A 26,796-nucleotide genomic window follows, 5' to 3' on the forward strand; every position below is an offset into this window, starting at 1 on the left:
CTCTGCACAGCCCCATGGGATACTAGATTGCATATACTCAATGAAGTAAGGAATGAGAACACCAGCAAAGAAAAGGTATGACGAGCTGGGGGACAGAGATTAGGGGGAAAGAAGGGAATTGAGACCCTGCCAGGATCGCCAGGTCTACTTGCACACTGCCAAGACAGCAGCTATTTCTGTTCTTCAGGAGGAAGCCAAACCAAGGAAAGTACAAACAGGTAGGCATGCGTGCATGCATGCAAGCAGCAAAGGTGGCATTGCTAGGTGTCACAACAAGTACTTCTGCCCCAGCCAGGAAACAGCCCATGCAGTGGAAGAGGCAAAGGCAATAGCCAAAAAGGGACACCAGAAAAAGCACTAGAATTTGAAATTGAGAACTATTACTTTTAATAGTATTCCTTGATACCCCACGGATCGACAAGCTACTGACATGTTTTGGTGGTTATTAGAAGAGTCAACCAGCAGAGCTCCACAAAGGCCCAAGAGCAGCATGGGGCTTCTACCAAGCCATAGCAGGTTGGTATCACAATGGAAAGCCTGGGATCCTGCATTCATTATGTTCTTGCTCTAAGGCCTGAGAGAGGCAGAGTGAACTTTAACATGTTAGAAGTCTTAGAATCATAGAAAATGAGGGTTGGAAGGGACCTCAGGAGATCATCTAGTCCAACCCCCTGCTCAAAGCAGGACCGTCCCCAATGAGATCATTCCAGCCAGGGCTTTGTCAGGACCTTAAAAACCTCCAAGGATGGAGATTCCACCACTTCCCTATGTAACCGTTTCTAGTGCCTTACCACGCTCCTAGTGAGAAAGTTTTTCTTAATATCCATCTTAAACCTCCCATCCTGCTCCTCGTTCTGTCATCTGTCACCACTGAGAACAGTCTAGCTCCATCACACTGAGAACAGTCTAGTCTTCATTGTTCTCAGTGGTGGCAGATGACAGAAAAGGGAACAATGGTTTCATGTTGCAGTAAGGAAAGTTTAGGTTAGATAATAGGAAAAACTCTCTCACTGGGAGCATAATGAAGCACTGGAATAGATTATCAAGAAAGCTGGTGGAATCTCCATCCTTGGAGGTTTTTAAGACCCAGCTAGATAAAGCTTTGGCTGGGATGATATAATTGGGGATGGTCCTACTTTTAGTCGGGGCCTGGACTAGATGTCCTCCTGAGGTCCCTTCTAACTGTCATTTTCTATGATTCACACAAGCCTGTGTTCCTGATAGACAGTCCACATCTATGTTATGGCTATATATACCACAAACTTAAGTCAAAGATTAGGTCAATTGCACTTTAGATATAGGAAAGAAGCTAATTCCCCCCAGAAGTTTGCTCTGATCACTGATTATTCAGGCCCCACCTACATGCACATTCAAAACTGACCACACCTTTCCCCTCAGAATTTAGAGAGAAGCTCAATACTTCATTAAATTGCATGACCCCAGAAGAGCCCAAAGTAAATATGTGGTATTCAGGTGCCTCATCAGGGGCAACATTAGCAGGCATCATGCCTCCTGTTGGCTTGAAAATGGAATTTAAAGGTCTGTTTTTTGGGAATTGGCTTATAGGTATAGGTATATGCATTGTAAGGGTTCAAGATGGGCAGCAGAGGTTCATTGATTTTTAAAGAGCCTGGGTTTCTCACACACACAGTTCCATATAGCCCTGGAAGCAGACAGGTAGTCTAGCACGACAAGTCCAACGGATGGACACAGCCTGAGAATTGAGTGGGGCATGCCATAACACAAGATCCCAGCCTTCAAGGCAGACAGGTTGTGTAACACAACAAGGACACAGCCTGGGAACCAAGGAAGTATGTACCATACTGTCCCATAACACAAGATAAGCGATACCAGCTACAAGGCCCCAGAGCAGCAGCGGGGCTGAGTTTTGGGGGAACAGACCAAATTAGGAGAAGGCCCGGAAGGCTACATGGATGTGTGACCACAGAGAGACAGCCAATCAGAGATAGCCATGGATGAAGATTCATCAAGGGAGAAGGAGAGACTTGAGATTAACAAAGCGTCCCTCCCTGTCCCTCTCTCTATTCCTCCTGGTCCCTTCCTTTGTCCCATCCCTCCCTGTCCTCATCTTGCTCTCTGAAAGGGGTCCCCATTCCTGTCCCCTGAGGCCACCATGGACTGAGGGCATACCAGCAGCCCATCTCATGCACCCCACTGGAGGGAGGCTGTAGGCCTCGGCATCCCACCTCCAGACTGCTGACACTTAAGAGACAGCCTCAGAGTGGAGCCTGCATCCTAACCAGATGTACTTTGACTGATGACAGCCCTAGGATTGGTAGATATAGAATTGTTTGTTTGTATTGTTGTTTTTTTGTTATCATTCTGTATCAATAAACTTGCCTATTATCAACTGGCAGGTGTTGTGGTTAGTCTGAGGGTTGTGCTCGCCTGGAACAAAGGTATAGGGCTAGGTCCAAATCCAGTGCCAACATCTCCGAGGCACAATTCCCACCCCCCCAGCCTCCCTACTGTAACTGAGTGGAGAAGAGGAATGAATATGTAAATGATGTACAGCATTTTCATGACTTCTGTTCAGCCAGCTAGCTAGCTCTGCCAGAAGCAGAACCAGAAATTTACACAGGAATTAAAGCAAGAAAAACAGAAGGCAAGGGAAGCAGACAGGACTGTGCAGTCCCTCCAGCTCTCCCTGGCCTAGGGAAGATGCATCTTCCCAAAACTCTAGTGAGAATCCCCTCCCCTGCCCCTATCCTCAATTGTTGCCACTTAATCCTCACTCCTTCCATTTGTCTTTGAGGGGGAGGACAGAGGAGCCCACACCATGTATTCCCCCAATTGTGGTCACACATGCCATTTCATAGCTACACAAGGTGGGAATGAAGGAGGAATCCATATTACTCATGAAACTGACAGGGTGTCACAGAGCACTGGGGTGCCCTGCTCCCAAAGAGGGGAAAACTGCTAGGGAAGAAGCCCTAGCAGGAAATAAGGAGCCCAGCTGTGGGCTGCCGGGGCAACCAGGGAAGGTCAGCTGACCAGAAGGGGCAGGGCCTGACTCCCTTATAAACCCTAGGGGCTGGGGCTAGAGGCAGTTCCCTGCCAGCTGCCAAAGAGGAAGGAGCTCTCTGCCCTGGGAGAGAGGGGAAACCTGATACAGGAGCTGCATCCAACATTGCTGAGAGTTAAAGGGTCATTGGTAGGACCAAAAGTTGTTTGGGCCAGTTGGCTTCTGTTTGTTATAGCTGAAGGGCTTGCGTTTATGTTGTTGTTTGTGACCGGTGGTTTGGGAGAGGCTATTAGGGGTTGGAGGAGGCCTCATAGGGAACTCACAGAGGAGTGTGAGGACCCCAGTGCCCGTGAGGGCGCAGTGTTTGGGGTGTATAGACCCCAGCCCTAGAGAAGGGCAGTTGAGAATGGGGTGTCTCAGTAATGCCCCCTCTCTGGCAGTGAGGGCCTGGTGAGCCCCAGAGAGGGGGCATTACTGAGACGCCCCAGTGAGGGCCTGGTGAGCCCCAGAGAGGGGGCGGCATTACTGAGACGCCCAGTGCGGGCATGTTGAGCCCAGAGAGGGCGGTCTGACAGAGAAGGCCCCAAGAGGGGGCAGCAGTATTGAGGAGCGCCCTGAGAGGGGGCAAAAGCCCCAGAGAAGGGGGCAGTTACCGAGAAGCCCCAGTGCAGGCATGGTGAGCCCCAGAGAGGGGGCGGCACTACCGGGGAGCCCCAGAGAGGGGGCAGTTGCTGAGAAGCCCCAGAGGAGGGGGCATTATTGGGGAGCCCCAGAGAGGGGAAGGCGTAACTGAGGAGGCTCAGAGGACAAAAAGGGCATAATTAGAAACATCTATTCCATCGGCGAGGTGTGGACTGTGGTGTAGGGGAGGAAACGGAGCCGTAGATAGCGCCCCCTGGCAGTGGGGCAGTACAAGGGCAGCCTCCTGCTAATTAACACCAATTCATTAATTAACAACAAGGCATGGCAGGCGAGTAGGTGGGCGGTTGCCCCAGGAACAGGTGCGTGGGCCACGTTTAGGTCGGCCCAGATTGCATGAAGCCCTGTGTGACAGGTACACAATCTAGGTGCTAACATGTAAGAATTTACATGGAATTATGGTGACTATTAATGTTCCTTATTTTGAACAGGGACTTAACAGATGATGATAAAGAATGATCAACCAAAGGAATATTTTATCCAGCCATACACTGGTGACTTGAGTATAATGGAACTCAGAAGTGAAACTATCCTGTATCTCATATTGCAACACCTCATTTTAAGGTAACACAGGCTGGGAAAACAGGCAATTTGAGAGGTTTTTCCAATTATAAACTATCATTAATAACAATATTGCATGTGGGTCTCAGATTTTTTTAAAGGTATATCCCTCTTATCTTAAAATATCTGAAGCTGTTGTATTTACTGCTGTATTCTCACTTCATCATTCCTCCTAGATAATGCTCTGATAAAGAAAATTAGCAGTTTAACAGCCTTTTGCCTCAGGTTATGAACTCAACATTTTCTCTTCATTTCTGAACAGTACATTAATACTTAAAACAAATTACTAAAAATCCGTACCTTTCAAGGACAATCTAATTATCATCCAGCTAACGTGGGTGCTTATTGAAGTCTCTGCTATGAATTTTCTGTTGAAAATTGTAACCACTGTATTTTCAGGTTTAAAAAAAAAAAAAAATTTCCTCCTCTCAAAATTCTGGAAGACATGGGTCATGCTGTTTTGACAAGCAGTGAATATTTAAATGCCCTACATTCAATGGGAATAGTTTGCCAGTGATGACAATTTCAGTCAGGAGAAGAGAATAAAGACTTAGATTGATGAATAACTGACATTTGACCTGCTGTTCATTTCCTAAACTAGAATCAAATGCAATACACACAAAACTGTTGAAGCTAGCTGAGAAGCACAAATCATTGGTCTGTGTTTTCCACAGTGCTTCCCAGCTAATGCTTTTTAAAAAATTTCTTATTCACTGAGAAACTCTAATAGTAATAATCTGTCTACTGATGAGAGAGGTGACCTGGTAGGGTAAAGTAATTACCATAACCCATAAAGGTTACAGAAAAACATTTATTTCCCCTAAGGTGTTTAGGAATTGTGGCTACAAGTTTTGTGTTTAAATGGGTAATGTGGGTCCTTGTGTGAATTCAGTGAAAGGCACATACATCTTGTCTAAGAACAGCCTCAGTACAAACCAGCTGACACAATCTTACAGATGTTGGGTGTGTCTGCATTCTGCCTAAAGCAGAAATAAGAGAAACTTGAAAGGTCCTAATTTCCTTACACAGACCAGGTTAAAAAGAAGCCACTTACAAGTCTGCACGTTAAGGTACTATTTTTAGTGTGGAAAGGTTTCACCTTAGACCTCAGAATTACTTGGGATCTGAATGCACCCACTGTGCTCAGACAGCTTGTGACGCTTTACAATGGCGGTACGCAAGACTAGAATGACTTTACTAGCCTGTTTAAAAACATGGCTGCAGTGGCTGCCACCCACACAGACTTCAGCTGTGTCTTCCTCCATGGGAGCAAAGCAGCTGCTTAAAAGGAACTTTGCCAATTAAATTCTGGCCTACTGAAATCTGTCACCATTAATGTTCACACTGTCTGGAAAAAGTGGTACAAAACTGATCCCAGGTTACAGAATAAGGGCATGTCTACACTGTCATAACCCAATTAAGCAGTGCCCATGCCACTATTCAAAGCAGTCTCATTTCTGCACTAGGTTAACTAAGGGTTAACAAAATGATAGTAACAGCCTTCTTTGCTCTGCGTGTCAGCGAAAAGAGATTTATAACTGCACCACTAACAGAAATGAAACTTCAACCTTCTGTGCTTTACATAAATCATTATAATTGGTCAGAGCAAAAAGGGAGTAGCCCTACAACAACACCCTAGCGAAACCGCTATATAATTGGCGATTCTAATTAAATTTATGACGTGGCGAAAACCAATTGGCTATTACACAAATAAAACCCGTTTTTTACTGCTGCGAAGTCGGAGACCTCCGTACACACCTTGGAGACCTCTGAACATACATGTCAGAGTAATTAGACAATTTGATCACTTGTCTAAGTTCCCCCGTCTTCGACCCAATCTCAGACGTAAATCAACGACTGCCAGCCCGACCATTTCTGCCCGAACACTTATGCAGACCGACCTAACAAACTCTAAGCTGTAACTAACCAAGTATCTGACCTCCATCATTCACCACCTTGATGGTGTAAGTAAACAATCTTGCTTTTCAACCGATAAGCGTCTCTGCCTAATTCCACTCCAAGCTTCACAAGTACCCGCCTGACGGGCCCCTTAAGGCCTTGAACCCCTCGCTGCAGTGCACAGCAGCGACATACACCACAGCAGCAGTGGATCCCAGGGGGGTCCCGAGCCTACCCAGAGTACAATCATCAAGGCAAGGGATTTTATCTGGCCTGTGTCAGGTCCTTCAGCCCTGCCTGGCCCAGGCACAGGGGGGCAGCCTGGGCCATGGTTATCGTCACGCACACAGTGGGATAGGGTGGTGTGGTGGCTGGACTCCGCTTCCCAGCAGCCCCAGCAGAGGCAGCTCCTTCTGGCTGCTGCTGCCAGTGTTGCCACCACCAGTCCCAGCTCTGCTGCCCAGGCATCCTGGCTCATCCACCTTGCACCCACTGCTGGTGATGCTGGACAGAATGGGTGGGTGGGGTATCCAAGGAAACAGGCCCAGGACCCCTGCAAGCAGGACACGCTTGGCTGGGTGGATGGGATGGTGCCACGGGCAGGTGAGGAGGGCCATCCGAGACTGGGATGAGCAGAAGGAGCCAGGACTGCAGGCAGTCAGAGTGGAGTCGAGGCCCAAGGCAGAGCCACGATCCCCTCATAGTGATACTGCACTGGGCCCTGGCTCCACAATCCTGCTCCCCACCCATCCCACTTCCGAACACTGCTCTCCACTCACGGCCCCATCCCATCTGCTTTGCTGAGTGCACACTGCCCATGGGGGTCCTGGGCCAGTCTCCTTGGAGACCCCCTGCCCATTCCATTGGGCACCCCTGGTGGTGGGTAAGGAGTGGACAGGCCTGGACCTGAGCCAGGTACAATTAATTGTCCCCTGCTGGACCCGGTCAGCACCCACTCTTGCCTGCAACGGTTCAACAAAACTCCCTTAGTGGCCCTCCAAATAATTGCCCAGCCCTGTGCTACAGGGTGCTCCTTCTGCATTTGCTCAAGTCCTCTGCTTCTGATGTGCTTGAGACTCATTGCGGAGGGATGTGCTGGAGCATCTTCACTGGTATAGTTCTCGATGCGCAGCACATGAGCAAGGCATCTTGTCCAAGTGGGACACTGTCACTGCCCTGTTAACGTTCTCTAGGAGTCTGGATCCTGAATTATGCCGGTAACAAGCAGCTCCTACCAATGAGTTGTGGGGTCTAGGCAACTGGTAGGAATGTGGATACCAGTAATTCCTTAGTGAAGTAAAATACCTTTTCACTTATGAGTTATGCACTCAAATCTAAGCCAATCTGGCAGAAACTAAAAGTAGTTATGAACTAACAAGAGCCAAGCACAATATGTAAAATGACTTGACAGCTTCATTCCTTTTTAGATTTGGTCTTTTCATTGGTTCAAAAGGTTAAGACTTGTAAGGCGAGACTCAGGAAGAATTGAAGTGCCTAAACCCACAAAACCCAACCTCACTGCTGAGATGCCCTTAAGACACTTGAGCTTTCACCCATCAAGTTTCCTCAGTGCTGCTATTGTGTATGCCCAGAACTCCTGTCATCTTGGCAGAACAGACTGGCTCAACAACACTTTTGGTCTAAGCTTGCATCAAAAACTAGCTGTTCCTGCACTCAGTAACTGAACTGAGGGGGGACAACCAGGGCAGCAGATCTGGGCACCACCTTTGTGTGTGTGTGGGTTGGAGGGGGCAAAAATACAACTGTTGCCATAGCAGTAGCTGACTGCATTGCTGCAGTTGGCAGACCAGGGGCTAGCACTGTCCCGGGTACCACATGGCTGCCCTAGGAATGGTGCTAGGCTACTGTGCCCCTGCCTATACCTAAAATCCCCCCAGTGGCCTAATCTGGCAGTCATGCTTAGACCATATGCTAACACTGCCAGCACTGACCTCAGCAGAAAACGCAGCAGTCACAGCCACTTCATTCAAGAATAGCGGCTAAAGGATGAAGCATTTCTGCTGCTGCTGTGCACCTTTTTTAGAATAGCCAGAAAGAACCCAGGTCTTCCTCTATGTTCTCTACACTCATAGGGGATTCAAACACACATCTCACTCCTCTCAGGGGAGGGCCCTAACTACCAGGTTGTAGGTGAGACTGGGTCGGGGGCTTTTTCTCCTACCATTCTTGTTCCACACTGCTCCACTGTGCAAAAAGGAATCCAAGATTCAAGGGGCCAGAGAGTGATTAAGAGAAAGCATGACTCCTTTAGCCTGTCAATAAGGGCGCTCCCCTGCATGGATAGGAACTAGGATTTTGGTTCATGCTGCTATGATTATTTCTGTAGTCCTGCATGGGTAGGACTAGAGCTGGGGACTGCCCCAGCCCAGCTGAGTGTCCTTACCACTGGGCTACTGGAGTTTGCATCTGGTTTCATGAACACCATTTTGTGGTCTATACAGCAATAGTTTCAACAGAGGGGATTCATGGCATCTCTGCCTCCATCTAGCCTATAGCTTGACTGCTATAGCACTCTCCTGAAGGTAAGAACAGAGAGTTTGAACCTTCTTAGACTGAGGAGGGAAAAGAACCAAGGTCTCCTAACTCTCCCCATCCTTTAAAAGAAGAGAATGGGACATCTTCTGTTTCTAACAGGGGCACATAAGACTAGATGGGAGTTTCAGCCTGTGAATCCAAGTCCCACATAACAGGAGGACTGTTGAGAGGATTCCAGTGTTTCAGACATATGCCTCTTTTTGCCTTAGCCATTTACTTCCCCTGCCCCCAGTCAGGATGGCAGGGTTGTGAATCCCATCCCAGGCACGTAGCTCTCTTGATACCTTGTATAGAGCACACTGGTGCCTGGCTCAGGGCTGGGGATATTATTTCTTAGGCTAGGCATCTAAAAGCTTTTCATGGTAACCCTCGGCCCTGACCTGTCCTGGTCTCCCTTGTGGATCTAGCCATAGTTTCTCAGGTCCTTCTATCTGGCATCTTCCACAAACTCTAATAGTATTCAGAAGGGAAAAAATAAAGATTAGTTTGGCCAGATAACAGACAATACTGAATATATGTAAGTAGTCTGACAACTTTTTGCATGTTTAGTTGCCAGAAAGGAGGAATGAGTCATTTAGGTTCACAGTCTGCTGTAAACATTTAGGGAAGCTTTAAATGAAAAAAGAGTCAGACTAGCTGAAAAAAGGCATCATTACTTCCTTTAAAATAATTCAAATCTCTCCTTTGGTATTAAAAAGGAGAGCAAGAGAGAGAATTCAAGAGAAACAATGACTTTCTGCAGTGCATCATGATCACTATTCCATTTCAATCAGTGACAGTAATCCATGCAATATAATATGATCAGTGACAGGCAATCATATCTGCTACTGACAAACCTGGCTCAATTAACTGAATTGCCAAAGCAGTGTAATAAAAGAATCAATTGCATCCTCAGGTGGGGTGCGTGCGCGCATGTGCGTGCGTATGTATGTGCGCATGCGTGTGCAAGATGCATAGTGCAGTCAGTTTTGGCTTACAGTAGTTTTTAAGCAAATGACCTTGAACTGAACAACTTGAACTCACTGTAAGTATCAATAATACATGAGGACACCACACTTCTTTTTTGAAGTATTTTTGAAGAATAGGCTCTTCAGTAGGTGCTGCAACCCATTCTTTTTAGGATTCTCTAATTACATCATTTCTTTGGACTGAATTAAAACATTGATTTATTTGGCTATAAGCAAAACAAGCAAAAAACCCATATATAATTTCTCAAGCAGTTATACCATACTCTCATTTAAGTTGGGCATATTGTGCCTCAATGCATGTATTCATTCTGTATATATGAAAATATGCAACTCATGCAAGGGCTGGGTAGAGCACAGGTGGGGACTCTCAATGCTCTCTTGCAATTCTCATCACATTGCAATCTTGCCTGGAATTCTCATGAAAGATATAGAAATGCTGAATTTCATGAGTCTAGTAGACTACCACAAGCAATACTTTAAAATGCTTGAGGTCCAGGATTGCAAGTACAAAGGTGGGAAATTTTTTTTCCCTATTTCACATCCATCATCTACATTAGGGATGAACATTATTACCCAAAGTTACTTAATGTATTAATTCCATGAACTAATCATAAGTTGACCGAATATTATTTGAAACAAATTAAAGGTGAACATTAAACCAGTATTAGCAACAGCTAATCAAGTATAATATATTTGATTGCCACAAAAATGTGACACCAAGCTGGAAGTTCTACTAGCTCACATTAAATCAGAATAATAGAAATCAGAAAGCAAATAGAAAAAAAAAAAAATCAATTCTCCTGTAAGGCTCACAGGCAATCTGCCACCAGAGTAAACAATGGCTAGCAACTGCTACCAGTGAACAATCATTAACTGAAAACCTGGACCCTGATTTTCAGAGGTAGGAGCTAACTATGGCTCCCACTACAGTTAATGCTTCTGAGGCAGAAGCAGGATTAGGAACCAAGCAAGCTGTGCAGAAAATGCAAAAGTAGGGAGTCAACAAGCTGAATTACAAAGTAGCATCTATCAGATCCCAGACATTTAGTGCCATAAACAAGTTTAAAGAGGGGAAGAAAACATCTTCTGATCATTCATTTTTTCCAGAAAGAGAACAAAGAATACAGCTACTCCTCACTTAACATCGTAGTTATATTCTTGAAAAATGCGACTAAGTGAAACGATGTGAAACAAATCCAATTATATCACAGTAGTTACCTACTAGCAGGTGGCAGCCAAACAAGGTTATAAGTAAACATTGTGCAACTTATGAGTATGTTCTCTAATAGATCAGCGATGTAATAACGAAACAACATTAACCGGATGATGTTAAGTGAGAAGGAGTACCTGTACTGAACTTTAAGGGGGGGGGGGGGGGGATTATCTACTTTTTCATTTCAATCTAGGCATTTGATTTATTTTCTCAACAGAATGAGAAAAAAAATCATAATTTTGCCTAAATTTGTAGCAGATGGTCACAATAAACATTTCAATAAATTGTTCTGAAAGTAGCAGTGCATATTTTCCCCCCAAGCATCTGCGTTTGCTAATATGCCACCATGTAACTGACTAACTGGGCTAGTAACTCAGTTTAGCTTCTTATTAACGACCCATCCCATCTGTTAAAACTTTACCAGGGTTTTTAAAGGCACATAGTTTGCCTCAAAACTTCCTGACAGCAATTAGAATGTAAGCTATTCTGCTGCTTTTTTTTTATTTTATTTTTTTTACATTTTATTTCCAGAAACCAAACTATTGCTTTCTTTTTCAACTCTTTTACCTCTTACCAAGGCAGCCTGAAAAAATGAGGTAGGGATAAGTGGGGAAACCAGCTGTTCTCCTTGCCATTTGATGACATACAACAGAAATTCAAAAAGCTTAAAGGTGTTCTGTTTCAGGGGAAAGAGGAATTCTGCATACACAGCTTTTTTAACATTAAATGAAAAATTTCTAATATTGTCAGCCCATTTCATTCAACATCTTCCTTGGGGGGACAGAAAGTAGAGAGAGACCTAACAATTACAGGTATCAAACAATACCCATATAAAGGTGCTAGAAGGATGCAAAATGTAACAATTAAATCGTAACAGCTGGTGGGCATTGTCTCGGCCAGGCTGAACTGACTCGAGGTGATTCAAAATTTACCCGTTCGTCAGGGCGGGCTGGTGAATAGAGAGGCTGACAAGCTTAATGGTTGCAAAAAACTTTACTTACGTCGTGGGTGGCTGCGACGGAAACGGTTCGGTCGTCTGGACAACAATGCGAGTTGCTCCAGGGGGCGAGGCCAATGCCAGTAAATTCGTCCGTAATTCAAGCCGGCGGGAAAAGGGTACATCTGGGACTGCGTTCGGCGACGGGAAGAAGGATCGATAGGTGATCAGTCTATCGATCAGCTAGCCGCAAGTCGGATCTCTAAGAGGCACTCTGCAGCGTGCTCAAAGCTCTTCGACTTGGGCGGAAGTCGCGCTAATTTTTAAACGGCCAGCAAGCCAATTACCGGCCGCCACGTGTGAATAATTTAGCACTAGCCAATTGCGGGGCACAAATTTGCATCCGAATGGCGGGAACTCTTTGCACCGTGCATTTCTGTGCTGCAAAGAGAATGCATCCTGCAAAGACAGCTGCAAAGTGGCGGGAACTCTCTCCTGCACGCGGGTTCTTTATGCCGCAAAGACCCTCGCTGTGCAAGAGGCTCTCGTGTGTCAAGAAAATTCCATAGTGCCGAGGCACCAAACTCACTGGGTTATGACAGGCATATCCAAACAATAACTCCCCTTGTCCTCTAATAGGTTATGAGGTATGGCTGTCCATAGCAAGAGGTGTATATTGGCAGATTTCTCCACTCTTAGCTCAGAGAGGAGGCGGCAAGTTGAATCTTTAAACCAAACAAACCTCTAGCAACAGCAAGGAAGAAAGGAAAAAAAAGAAAAAAAACAAAACAGAAAAAGGTCATATTTATTCTATACCTTTCCCAGACTCCAGAGGTTTTGGAGTTTCCTTCATGATTATTAATTCTAGAACCTGCTCCTCCTGCCTCTCAGTTTTTCATGGCAGCAGCAAATTGAATTGACTCTTTGAAGATTTACATTGAAGATTTATTGCTGGCTAGACTAGAAACCAACCAAAAGCCTGTCAGATTGTTATTTGGAAAAACTGAACAGCAGAACTACCAAACTTATCCATCTGTAGACTCAGGAATTCTGCTTTACATTGATTACCACTAGATTCACATTTAGATTACTTTCACAACTATAAGAGTTATAAGAGTTAATTCTCTAAAATGGAAGTGTGTTGCAGATCTTAGAAATGCAAAACTCTAGAACTCTTGGTTCAGAGAAGATACCTTTTATTAGACCAACTTGCAGAACTTAGGTGCTTAGCTTCTCAGAGCTCACTAAAGGTCAGAGAAAAAGAGAGAGTGTGCACTTATGTCCTTCATGGTTTTTATTCTCTACCTGCGTGCTTTTCCCATTTTTTTAAAAAGTGGTCCTACTTACAGTATCTACGTTACTTTGGTAAACTAGAAAGCTGGTTTTAGATTTAATAGGAAAATGGCTTTTCCAACAGGAACAAATACCTCAATTTTGATCCAGTAAATATTTTTTATCAGTATGAAGGAAAACATTAATGAGTCTTACATACAAAGTAAAAAAATATACATTATATTTTTATAAGTGATGTAGTGTGTCTGAAATCAGTTTGAATACATAAAAACAATTTGGAATGTACATAGATAGGACTAAAAATGCATACATCTTCAAAGAAAGAGACCAAAAACTCAGTTTATAGAGGAATTGCAGCTAGTGGTCTATCTATATGGGACAGTATAAATAGATATGATTATTTTATATACGAAGACCTTTGATACTTCCTACAAAAGGGCTTGCATGCTAAAGTCCTAAAAGATCTATGATCCCTCAAGCTCCTCTGTATATATCAGCTCTATTACAGTCCAAAGGGGCCTTGTGCAATTGCATGGGGTTGATTGACTAGATGTTTTTGCAAAATTAGAACCTCCAAATGCACGTTTTGAAGCAATCTGTATAGAAAGGTGCATGAAGTTAGCTCTTCCAAATGTCACTGAAGGTCAGAGAGCACAGACTGGTTATGTTTCCTGCTTGTGTGTCTTCTAAAACTGTAGCTAGAAAAAATACTGTTTTTCAACAAAAATTGCTGGAAGGAAAGTTAGCGTTGTAAAGGCTTAACCTGCTTAGTAATTAGCCAGGTTTGGCTCTGAACTGTCCTTTGAAAAAAGGGTTTCATTTCAAGATAGTGCTTAATAAGCATATACCCACATCACAAATGAGGTAAGGTTTCTCAGAATGCATCTATTTTTGTTTTAAAAGGCTGTTTGTTCTAAGGACTAGATACAGGAATACTATCCCATGAAGTTAAAAAGTGCATTCCTGGAGTGATGGAGAAGTTTCCATATTGATGAGAAAAATGTACATTTATATTGCTCCTTAGATTTTAAATGCATCTTCTTTGTACTGAAAATATCACCTAGCACAATCAATGAGTTGCTCAACATCAAATATATAAAGATGAGGAATTTAATTTTACTTATCAGTTCTGTTCACAATTACTGATGGTAGACGGCTTTCCAAAATAGAAGATACTCAAACCAAAACAAATGCATTTAACATCCAGTCAGACTAGAAAAAAACAAAAACACTAAAAGCTTGTATGCAACTAAGAGACAGATCTTCCACAGTGTGAATGTCTGAGTGAGTGGATTAGTTTTCCTAATCTGTCTTCGCCACTTATGACATAAGGGTAAACATGTTACTTTTTTACAGTGAACTGGCCACATAGAGATCACAAAGTACTTTCTGAAGCTGGTAAATCCCCATTTTACAGATATAAAAACTGAGCCAGAAGTTAAAGGAATGTCCACGGTCACAAAGAACATCAGTGACAAAGCATAACTAAAGTCTATAACATGCATACTGAACCATGTGACCTCTGAAAAAATGCATATATTCTGGCTTCCTTTCTCTGCCAGAAAAACAATATCAAGAGACTTAAATAGTAATATCAAAAGACTTAAATAATAAATTCACTGGGTCCATAAAACCTCACTGGAGTTGTTAAAACTACTACTCAAGAGTTACTGATTCTTACACATCATTAAGGACCTACCCAATTTACAGGGGCTGCCTCCATATTTTGAGGTCCTGGCAGTGTCTTGTGCCATTTTCATGGTGGAGCATGGTGGGTCCCTGAAAGTCCTGCACCTCCCCGGAGCTTGAGAGATGGCCACCTATCAATCTCTGGGGAGGTGCAGGACTTCCAGGGCCCCATAGCCAGAGTAGAGGGGAAAATGTCTCACCCTCCCCCCCGCATACTTCAGAATGCCAGGCTGCCTCTCTTTGTAGCTCCCCCAATCCACCCCCCCATTTTCCTGCTTTTTTGTGGTCCCTGTGCTTTTTCATAGGGACCTACCAAATTCATGGTTTCTACAAAAATTGTGTAATCATGAATTTGGTAGGTTGCCTACACAAAATCAGTCAGATGCAAAGAAAAGCTGGTGTGTTCAAATCAAATCTAGGATTACTTCTTTTGCACACATGCACAAAATCATGGGTTATTGCAATATCTTATTTAGGAAGCACATGCTGAGAAACATGCCAAATCACATAGTGCATGCAAAGGAAACTTGATTTAGGATTACACCAATCCTTGTATTTACACCTAAAGGTAATAAAACTTTTGATTCTGGGGTGTGAGGGGGAGGAATTTGTTATTTTTAGGAAAAATTTAAATTCACAAGTCAGTTGTTGCTTTTTAAGTCACCAATGCTAGGAGGTATGAAGAAATTGTGAGTAGACAGCTGAAATTCAGGTGTACAAAAAGCAAGATACATTGTAAAAATAAATAAATAAATAAATACATAAATCACATGGTGCTCGTGAAAACACTACCTAGCAGAACAGTATTTTCCTTCACTTTCTAAATGTCTTCAACTGTTTAAGGAGCTATTCAATCAAAAAGTAATGTCTCCACTCTACTGTTTCACATTCTTCTACCACATTCTCATACAGGTAATGGGGATATGACAGCAACAGTCTTCACAACGGCCAGAGCCAATTAGCCAATAAAGAATAGCTAAGTCAGAGCATTTGGAGATCCACATGTGCACTTTTAGTAGTCCCTAAACAAATCAATACTGTTTCAAACTCTTACCGGAACTTCAAAGATTTCCTGCGTATCATCCAGCATCTGGATTTTGATAGAGACAAGCTTTCCAGGTGGTGTCGGAGGCAGTTTCTGTCCATGCTCCAACGTACTGATCCCAGCATTTTCCTGAGCTCCTAACCGGGATCCTGCAGTTGGTCTCTGCTCTGTTTCACCCATGTTTAAAGAAACGTTTCTTATGTCTAACAGAGGAAGAAAGGCAGAGGAAACAGAAAAACCTTATCATTTACAGCCAAAAATAGCATTTCCATTTTAATTAGCATTGTACAAGCTAAACGTCTATTTTATGGGGCAAACTTTCAAACTTCGTGCTTTAGACCCAAGCTAAACTGATCTATAGGAACAAAGGAGGTTCTTAGCAATTTGCCCCTTGCCATATGAGGATGGATAGACCTACAGAAAGAAAAGTTTCTGTGAATTACAGAAATGTCTGTGCTCTTAAGAATCAGACTGCCAAGCAGCAACAGCTGCTCCAAAACATGGATGTTGGCATGACCCCAGGGTTAAGGTCAAGAGCTGTGGGAATTGGACCACTGCAGAGTTAGAATGGTAGCACTTGTTCTGACAAGCAAAAATTGCTGTGACACAGCCAATAAAGTTTCCACTTTGATCTTCCCCAGAACCCTGGACATGGAAGCAAAGACAACAGAAGGAAGAAGCCAACCACATCCCTCTGAGGACACCTACGGCCAGCATCTGCTGGCTCATATAATGCACTACAGACGTGGGTACAAAAGTTTACAGGGCTTCTTATTTCCGTTTAAAAGGCAGAAAAGTCTAGCTCTTGAGTTCCTGTTCATGTTCTGCATTCATCCACAACAGTCAGCTTCTACTATACAACAGTTCTGTCCTAGAAAGAGAAGTGCCAGGATGATATATATGGTCCAACTTAATTTTTCATCAGCAACTGGCACAACTTTGAATCTTCCCATTTAATTCAAGGATCATTAGTTTTATTTATCAAACCTCATACATCCTCCTAGATTTTTTTTCTCACACGTTCCCTTTGTCTTGTGATATCCTCACAAGATTTCTGATGGAGTCTGCTACTACTGTCTATTTGTCTAGCTTGATAATTGCATTTCCATTCCTCATGTGCTGATCAATGATTGTTAACAAGCGTGTAGCAAACAAGAGGAATGGAAATGTAACTTTCCAGCTGAACAAACATACAGCAGCAAATCCAATCACTCTCTGGTTTTTCACTTTCAGGTCTGCCTGTGGGAGAAACATCAAGAAGTAACTACCACTTGTATACCAGCACATGTTGCCAGTGCTGAAAGAACACTGAAAAGCAAATGGAACATGAAATAAGATACCAACTCCTCTGTAATGGCAGAATTATAACATTCTCCTTTAAACAGAGTACACCATTTTTTCCACATCATATTTCCAAATATTTAAATCCTACTCTTGGGGGAATGAAAGGGGGTAGGATATTTTTCCCTTTCCAAATAAAACTCTTAAGTGCTGACCTGGAAATTTAAATTAAGAGCAAAAACAACCCCAGGTTCCACACCCCCCCACCCCCACCCCATTAGGCATTACAGCTCTAGTACATAAAAATAGGAGGAAAGATCAAGGTGATATTAATATGACATTTAACTAAGTCATATATTAAGAATTTGTGGGTTTTTTTATTGTGGTTAATTATTTACCACTTAGAAATGTCCCACAAACATTAAACAAGTGAGTTTTCATGAAATAGGAAATGCAAAATAAGGAAGATACAAGCTAGAGAAGTGGTGCTTCCACCATAAGAAGCAGGTGGACAAAGTGAGTTTAGAAAAAAGAGAGACAGACAATGCTACGTGGTAAGAGACCAGATGCATCTATAAATTAACTGGACTTAAATTCTGGCACGTACGTAGTATGGACATCAACATATCACGCTCCTGCAGTACTGAATAGACAGGGTCACATCTGACCAGTCCCTTCCCATTACCAGACTGGGAATACTGTCCTACCCAAGAACACCGGCCCAATATTTTGTGTGCCAGTTCATTCCAACCTTGTTATCTTTAAATCACTAAGTCCTATTGACAATATTAACAGAGAATATAGGACATTTACATCATTAGCACTGCTGTGAGCCAGGCAGTTTTTAAACATATGTAGAGAGGTAATATATTTATCAAAACCTAAATTACGAAAGAACTGATACAGAGCAGATTAGAAGAGCCACCATTCAAATAACCAACATATGGAAATATTCCACAGCGTGAACCCTTTTGCAGATTATCTATGATTGGGTGAAATGATGGCCCACAAATGCATGCCAATATTGCTCAGTAAAACACAGGAAAAAGGGCCAAATTTAGAAACCAAAATAAATATTAAGGAAGAGGATGAAAAATGCAAGGCAAACCACTTCTTGTACAGGGCTAAAGATTTATATTACTATTTAATAATATAGGAACCACTGTCAACACATATTGCAGGTACCTATTACACTTGCACACTTCATTTTGGAAGCTGAGACATGAGATACTGGCTACTGTAACTTCATGCAATAATTTTGTTATGACATTAAAACCAAACCAGATTTTTTTTAAAGCTACATCTATCTAATAATTATTAGTATATGCTGCATTGAATATTTTCCCCCTGAGGCTCACTAGCCTTCTTAAGCAATTTATTGTGCCTTGATTCAAGAGGTGTGTTATGATTCCCCTCACTAAAACACTCATGTAGCAGTCTACCAAGCTGCCTGCCTTTTTGTAAATTTCAGTCCAAAAAATAAAGAAAAATCAAACCCCTTCAAAACAGTATTAAGCAAAAGGTTTGGAATTAGGAAACCTAGTCATCCTGGTACAGAAAATGAAACAATTTTCTAGTATAGAATGAATCTAGGGAACCCTTAAAATATCTTACTGTAATTAAGACAGGCCCGATGGCAGAACGATTCCCAGGGAAGGAAGGAGCTGTGAAAAAGCTGCAGCCACCATAGTTCCAGCAGAAGCTGATCAAAAATAGGTACTCCAATATCACAGTTATCCAATATCAAGTTAAGCAGGCAACATTAATGATAATGTACCTGTAAAATACCACCACCAGTCTAAAAATCCTATATACTTGGAAAATAAAAATCAACAAGTTGGAAGGAATTCAAAGAAGAGTAATAAATATAAATTGGTTCTGTACGGTTCTCTACTTATGGAGCAAAAACTACGCCCAGATGTAGTGCTTGACCAAACACTAAGAAGAGGGGAGGTTAACATTAACTTGAAAATATTTCCATGGTGTATACATCGAAGACAGCAAATTGCTTGGAGTATTACAAAAGAGTAAAACTAGAAGTAGAAACCTGAAAAGAAAAAATTAGGCTGAATGTTAGAGATCCAATTTCTGCCACGCAATAACAGTACGTTTTACTAATAAATACTTGGTACAGACACTCAGAAAGCCCAACGTGGGATCAATCTAAGTTACGCAGTTCTCTGTAAGCAGCATAGTTCAGATCAATAGCGAACAGAACACACAGGGCACTGACGAACGTGCAGCTCCACACTAATTTATGGCATTTTGCAGGAAGTGCCATGAATTACAGCATGTTCCCCCTGACCCAACAGATGTTCGCTGTTTGATCTGGGGATTGGGCTCCAGTTTGGAGCAGTTGGATGTCTGTAGTCTCTCTCCCCTAGCCCCGCCCTTCCCTCTCAGCTCCAGTGCTGTCTTCAGAAGGTGGGGGGGGGGGAGGGAGCTTTGTCTGGGGTTTGCCCAGCCTGCGCTGGAGGATGGGGCAGGTGGACTGGAGCCCCCCCACCTCGGCTCCAATCTATCCCTCCACTATCCAGCACGGGCTAGGCAAACCCCAGACAGAACTCCCTCCCCTCCGTCCAATTCTGAAGACAGCGCTGGGGGCAGGGTGGGGCGGAGATAAGCTGTATCAGCCCAGCCTTGCTCCAGGTGCACACTGATTGACATTAATGAAGGCACTCCACTTTGGAGCACCTTCCTCTGAGCCCTCACGTAATGTAATGAGAGTTCAGGCTGTCATGCCATTGGGCACTTTTAAAGTGCCCTGTGCCCATGTACTTCTGCAAGGGTACAGCTGCAGAGAGCTTTCAAGTGGCCATTCATGCAACATATGTAACTTCTGTCGGCACCCATATTCACCCTGTGGTGGTGTGGGACAAATCTTAGACCAGGTTCCGTCATTTTTAAACCAGTCTGTGTGTGCTGAGCTTCTGTTCTGTTATGAGCATAAACCAGTTTTTTGCCAAAACTTCTGGTCTGTTATGGGAAGAGACTGGTTTCTGATCAGTTACACTGGTAAAGCGTAACGCCTGTACCTGACCAAAAAGAGCAGATTATCCTTTTGAAACCAATGAAAAAATTCCTAATATTTCAGTCATACACATCATATGAACAATTGGAGTTCATATTCAAGTAACACCAAGCGGGCACTACACTTCAGGAGAGATGTGGATGGCATTGAGAGGGTCCAGAGGAGGGCCACTCACATGATCAGGGGGCAGCGAGGCCGGCCCTATGAGCGGAGGCTACGGGACCTGAACCTGTTCAGCCTCCACAAGAGAAGGCTGAGAGGGGATCTGGTGGCCGTCTACAAACTGGCCAAGGGGGACCAGCAGGCTATGGGAGAGTTCTTGTTCCCCCCGAGCACTACCAGGAGTAACAAGGAATAACGGCCATAAATTGACAGAGAGTAGATTCAGGCTAGATATCAGGAGGCACTACTTCACAGTCAGGACGGCTAGGATCTGGAACCAACTTCCAAGGGAAGTAGTGCTTGCTCCTACCCTGGGGGTCTTCAAAAGGAGGCTAGATAATCACCTAGCTGGGGTCGTCTGACCCCAGCATTCTTTCCTGCCCATGGCAGGGGGTCAGACTTGATGATCTGCTGAGGTCCCTTCTGACCCTACCAGCTATGAAACTATTCATGATTAAAAACTTCAGTTAAATTTGTTAAAATAAACCAATGCAAACCACATACCCACATGCAATACTTGCTCAATGACAAAGTACAATTGTGGATGTATGTGTAATTGGAGATTATAAACACAGTGAGAGAGAACCCATGATGTAATTCAACACAATGCATATCGTTAGAAGTCACAGTGATGAGTGGCAAATTTTCAAGCCATGCCAAATGAAATGACTAAATCAGCCATGTTATCTGGAAAGAGAAGACTAGAAAAAGAGGAATAATCAACACCCATTTCTTGAGCTATAGTCACCCCTTTGCCATACAGGACATCTGCTTAGGATATTCAGACTTGACAGAATTATACTTTATTTTTACAATAAAAATAAACACTCTTTGGGAGGGGAGGTTTGCAAAGCGACAGGTTGAGTAGAACAGCTGTTTTATTTTAACAGCTTTTAAATAAAGCTTTATCAAAAATGTTGAGGATTTTTAGAAGCTCTTAAAGAATGTCAGGTTTTGGGGCGGGGGGGCGCAGGGGAGGGGAGGGGGTTACAACAATAAGGGTAAAAGAAAAAATCTAAATCATGAATAAAAGTCTTTGTACTACATTATATATTATTCCAAAGTTATCTTCATGTGTGCCTAAGGCTGCATGAAGGTCCCTAAATAAAAACAGTTAACATTTGATCATTAACAGAAGACTAGCACCTTGTGTGGAAGCAGTAAAATATGCTATTACAATTTGAAAACAGAGGGGAAAATTGATTTACAACTTGTTTGAACACATAAGAATTAAATTTAAACTTTCCTAATTGAAAATGAAGACTGGTCTTTCAATAAAGAAATATTTAGTCTGGGAGCAAAGTACTTATTATTTGCCTAAGTGCATGCAGCAAAAAAATAAGACAGGCTGCCAGATTAGTTCACAGGCTCATAGGAAAACAGGGCTGGAAGGGACCTCACAAGGTCAGTCTAGTTCCCTGATCAAGGTAGGAGCATCCCTGACTAAACCATCCCAGCCAAGTATCTATCTAGCCTGCTCTTGAAAACCTCAAAGGATGGAGATTTCCCCTGCTGCAGCTTGAGGCTACTTCTCCTCCTCCTTTTCCTACAGCCAGAGGAAAACCCATCTTCATCTCTCCATAATCACCCTTCAGGTATAGGAAGGCTGTTATCAAATCAATCTTCTCTTTTCCAAGCTAAATAACCCTAGTTCTTCAGCCTTTCCTCATACGTCTCAACTTTGTGGCCCCTAATAATTTATGATGCCCTAAATGGCTCATGTCTTCCTTGAAATGGGGGGCCCAAAACTGGATACAACAGTCCAGGTGAACCCTTCACCAGTGCTGAAGAGAAAAGAATCACCTCCCTTGATTTGCAACTGACCTTCCTGTTTATACAACCTAGTACATGGTTGGCTTCCCCCCCCCCCCCCCCCCCAACAAGAGCACTTGAGTTTAGTTATCACTCCAGGGGAAAAAAAGTTCTAGGATTCCCCTCCTACTTAGGTTGGCATAAAAGAACAGGCTGTTGTCACAACCCTTCTGGACCTATTAAAAACTTTCAGGTTGAGAAGCCCACTACAGTTGCTATCAATATATATGCTGTTAAAATAAGCCAATTCTTTCATGCCTCTCACCAGCTGTGTAGGGTGAAAATATTAAAAGCTGCAAGAATGACAGTTAGGATCTGGTGAATTGGGCATCTGTTTGAAGTGCTCAGATTTGATGTTTCTACATATTTGTCCTTAAAGACCCAAAAAGTTTACCCCTAGAAATTTTCTGTGCCAAAAGATAATTTCAGTCCTTCAATCAGAATTGTTTTCTGCTCCAAGTTCCACAGCTGACCATTTCACCTGCTACAAACCCTCAAAGTATTCTCCTTTGACCAATGCTGTAGCAGAGGGGGGAAGGGAAGCAGGGGGAAGCAGCAGCGTGGCCATCCCAGGTACCAAAGTGAAGGGGTGCCAACAGGCACTACCCAGCCGAGGCGCAGTGCGGGACGGAGCCAAAAGCTGCTCATTTGGGGGGCGCCAGGATGGGGGGAGGTCAGCTGTGTGCACTATTGGGCAAGCATGGGGAGGCCTGTGCCCTCCAGATCTGCATGCAGGGCAAGGGTGGGCTGCTGCTGCGGGCTTGTGCCAGGCACCAAACTTCCTTGCTATGGCACTGCCTTTGACAACAGAAACCACAGCAACAATGAACTAAATTTCCCCACGACCTTGTCTGTCTTGATCTCCTCAAGACAGTGACTCCCAGCCAGAGCACTGTGATACCCTAGAGTGCCATGAGATCCTTTTAACGCCACAAGGTGATGTTCAATATTAGCACTGTTAGGTGTGCAAACGCCTACACAATTCACAAGAGACATCCACAGATTTCAAATACAGATCCATAGCATAAAAAAAAAAACCATTCTGGAACCTGCTGAAGTCCTTTGCAACAAAATAATTGCCGAGTTATTTTTCCAGTCAAAAAATGAGTAAAAAGCTACGAGCTAGCAATTTCCAAGGACTCTCTTGAGCCTAGTGAGTGGAGCCTTTAATTTTAGAAAAGTTGAGAACCACTGCCTTAAGAATAACCCTAACTCATGTTACCGTGATTCAGCTGCTGCAGTATGTTTTGAAAGGGTGACAGTGAAATGATAAAAAGTCTAACATCTTTAGTGGATAACCTCAAAATAGATCACAGTAACCTCAAGACCATCACAAGAGTATAAATTTATCATCAGTTTCCTGAACTTAAAAAAACTGCCCTTCAAAGGAAGTTCAAGCTACTCAGCATATAGTCTATTCTGAGATCCAAATATATTTATATTTATATATATTTAGAGAGAGAGAGAGTGAGCGCGCGCGTTTTGATGTAATACATAGTAGAATGAAAAGTATCTAATCTAAAATTGTTGATATAGAATTTAAATAATCTATATTCACACCTACATGTTCTAAATTCATGCCATTCAGTTTTAATTTAAAACTCTTACATCTTTATTACCCACCAGTTTTAAAGCTTTTTTTGCAATTCTTGAATGTTAATCATTCTTTAATGCTATCATCTCAAATTCCAAATCTACAACTGTAGATTAACAGCAAGTAAAAAGATTTCTATCCTACCCTAACCTGATGTTCTCTCTTCCACAGCTATATAAGCTATATAAATGCCTTTGAATCTATCAAGTGCAGTAAAACATGCATTTCTGAGCTGCTTCACAATTGCTTCTTTGAAGTATTTCACACCATGAGTGTCAATATAGTTTTACCTACCAGCTGGTAATTTTCATCTGCAAGTGCACAGGGTACTTCAAAATATTTATTTCTTTGATTTCTCTCTTGCCCTTCCCAAAAGAGGCTTTTGTAATTTACAATAAATACATTAAAAAAATATATCAATTATAAAACTGGATAATAAAAATATGTAAAGGAATGCACCCCCCCTCCAACTTAACCCTACCTGACGACTGTGTGTTCAAATAAAAAAATCCTATAGGGCTTTCAGAAAAGCTCCAGGGCTAGGCTGTACAACTAAAATTGTTCAATGGCTGTGTAAACAATGTTAAACCGGGGGTGGTATTCTGTTTCTTTCTGGCTAAGGGGCCAGTTTTTGGTCATCTATGTGGCATTTTTGGCACTTACACATAGGAAGGGATTCTACTGCTGGGCACATAGCCCAGCTGCACACACAGAGATCTGTGTGGGGTCCTATTTTGCTCAATACTTCCATCAATGTTGAGGGACACAGTGAAATCTCTAAGTTTGCGGATGATACCAAAATTATTCTGGGTAGTCAAGTCCCAAGCTGATGGAAAAAAGCTTCAGAAAGATTTTGCCAAAGCAAAAAAATGGCAGATGAACTTCAGTATTGACAAGTGCAAAGTAATGCACCTGGGGAAAAATAGCCTCAACTATATATACTGGGTTCTGAACTAACTGTTACGACTCAGGAAAGAGACCTCAGAGTCATTGGAGATAGTTTTAAAAAACATCAGCTCAATGTGCCATGGCGACCAAAGAAGCCAATAAAATGTTGTGCATCATTAAGAAGGAAATTGAAAACAAAACGGAGAACATCATCATGCCACTATACAAATCCATGGTGCACCCACATAGAATCATAGAAAATTAGGGCTGGAAGGGATCTCAAGGGTTCATCTCGTCCAACCCCCTGCTTAAAGAAGGATCATCCCCAACTAAATCATCTCAGCCAAGGCTTTTGTCAAACTGGGCCTTAAAAACCTCCAAAGACAGAGATTATACCAGCTCTCTAGGTAACTTATTTGAGTGCTTCACCACCCTCCTAGAAAGAAAGTTTTTCCTAATATCCAATCTAAACTTCACTTGCTTGAATACAGTGTGCAGTTCTGGTCCCCACATCTAGTAGCATTTGAAAAGATAAAGAGAAGGACAACAAAAATGATCAGGGGCATGAAGCAATTGCTATATTAGGAGAGACTAAAAAAGATAGGACTCTTCGATTTGGAAAAGAAAAGGCTGAGGTTTGTGACATGTCTGCTTACATACTTTGTTATACAAGGTCCCTGATGTTAGAAATGCTCTCCCACTCCACCTCCCCCACTCAGACAGAGCAAGTTCTTTCAGCACAGTTCATTAAGGAGTACATCCCAATTTCTACATTGCTGTAATGGAGGAAAGGCTTTAATTTTACGAGACTATACACTCGTGGTTTTCCAAGCTTTTTTCCCCCATTCTGCTGCCGAATCCTTTTGTGCTTTCTGTTTAAACAACCAATCTGAAAACACTTTTAGAGCAGTTCAAAGTTACTGATATCCTGTACCTGTATTTTGTTCTTGAAGCTATGATAGTTAATTTAATAACAGAACTATTATTTATCTCTCAAGTAATAAAAACTATGAAAGTTTAAAGAGTAAACAATAGATCACAGCTGATAACATGTAATTCATTTTAAAAAGACCCATTAAGAAATTCAAAAGAAGAGCTTCTTATTAAATACACACCAAAACAGTTTTAGCACTCTGCAAGAATGGTCAAAACTGTAACAAACACCATGCTAAGCAGTATTGCTACTTTATATCTAAAAATGTACAGAAGACATTACCATTGGAGCTGCAATGGATATCCAAAAGAGAGATAATTAAAAGTTCCTAGTCTCACATTTCCAGTCACAGTACAGATTCATAATCAACTGGATGACCACGAGTAACCTTGATTTACTGTGTGAAAGCAAAACTGCAGGTTAATAAAGTCTCAAAAAAGTTTTTCAGTTCACTATTTACATCAAAGGTTATCAACTAGGGTACCATCCATGGCTTGAGATTTTTTCAAGTGTGTTCTAGGGTGCCAGGCAGTGTTAGTGTTATTAAGGGTACAAACATGATTCACAAGATAAACCCAGAGATTTCAAACAGGAATTCATAGTGTTAAAAATATTCTGACCTGTTGTAGTCTTCATGAGTTCTTTGCAAAAGAATTGGTCTATTATTTTTCTGTAGTCAAAACACATGACAACTAAGAGCTGGCATTTTCCCAGGGGTGCCTTGTATAGCAATGGGTGTCTTGAGTCTGATTGAGACTCACTGATATATATGAACATCTTTTGATGCAATTAGAAGCTTTTTCCAAAATCTTTCATGAAATCTTTCTGCAGAAAGAAAGCTGTTCACCAGCTGGAATGTTCCATGCTCATTCACTCATAAGTCCTCATATGAAAGACAAGGAGAATGTGCTTAAAGAGAGCAATCTTATTTCCTTCCAGGTCTAACAGAATTGCAGAAAGTATTCAAATACTAAAATCCTAGACTAAAAGCATAATTCAGATACTTTCCAGGAAATAAAAACATGTCAAAAGCATACAAATGATACAAACAGTTGAAAAAAATGATACAAAAAGCAACAGTTGAAAAAAAGTCCAATATAGCATATTTACTTGCATGCCACATGCAACTTTCCCCCATAAATTAGCCATCCAAAGTTGGGGTGTATGTTTTAAGCAAGGAATACAATTTCTGCTCCAGAACAGAGGCACTGTAATAGCTGCTGGGGCCTGTGTCCCCTTCACTTCCCT

At 42.5% G+C, this 26,796-nt stretch overlaps 1 protein-coding gene across 6 annotated transcripts in view; it reads right to left on the reverse strand.

The window, feature by feature from the left end:
* FARP1 (FERM, ARH/RhoGEF and pleckstrin domain protein 1) overlaps positions 1–26,796 on the reverse strand; it is a 336,645-nt gene that overhangs the window by 261,116 nt on the left and 48,733 nt on the right. For all 6 annotated transcript variants that reach the window (XM_019486931.2, XM_014600372.3, XM_059721111.1 and 3 more), the window contains one exon: positions 15,856–16,049. In XM_019486931.2, the coding sequence (XP_019342476.1) occupies positions 15,856–16,026 (171 nt within the window). In that variant the 5' untranslated portion in view covers positions 16,027–16,049. Of the gene's footprint in view, positions 1–15,855; positions 16,050–26,796 lie in introns of those variants that run through there.

Source organism: Alligator mississippiensis, chromosome 1, assembly GCF_030867095.1.
Source record: "Alligator mississippiensis isolate rAllMis1 chromosome 1, rAllMis1, whole genome shotgun sequence".
Taxonomy (NCBI): Eukaryota; Metazoa; Chordata; order Crocodylia; family Alligatoridae; genus Alligator; species Alligator mississippiensis.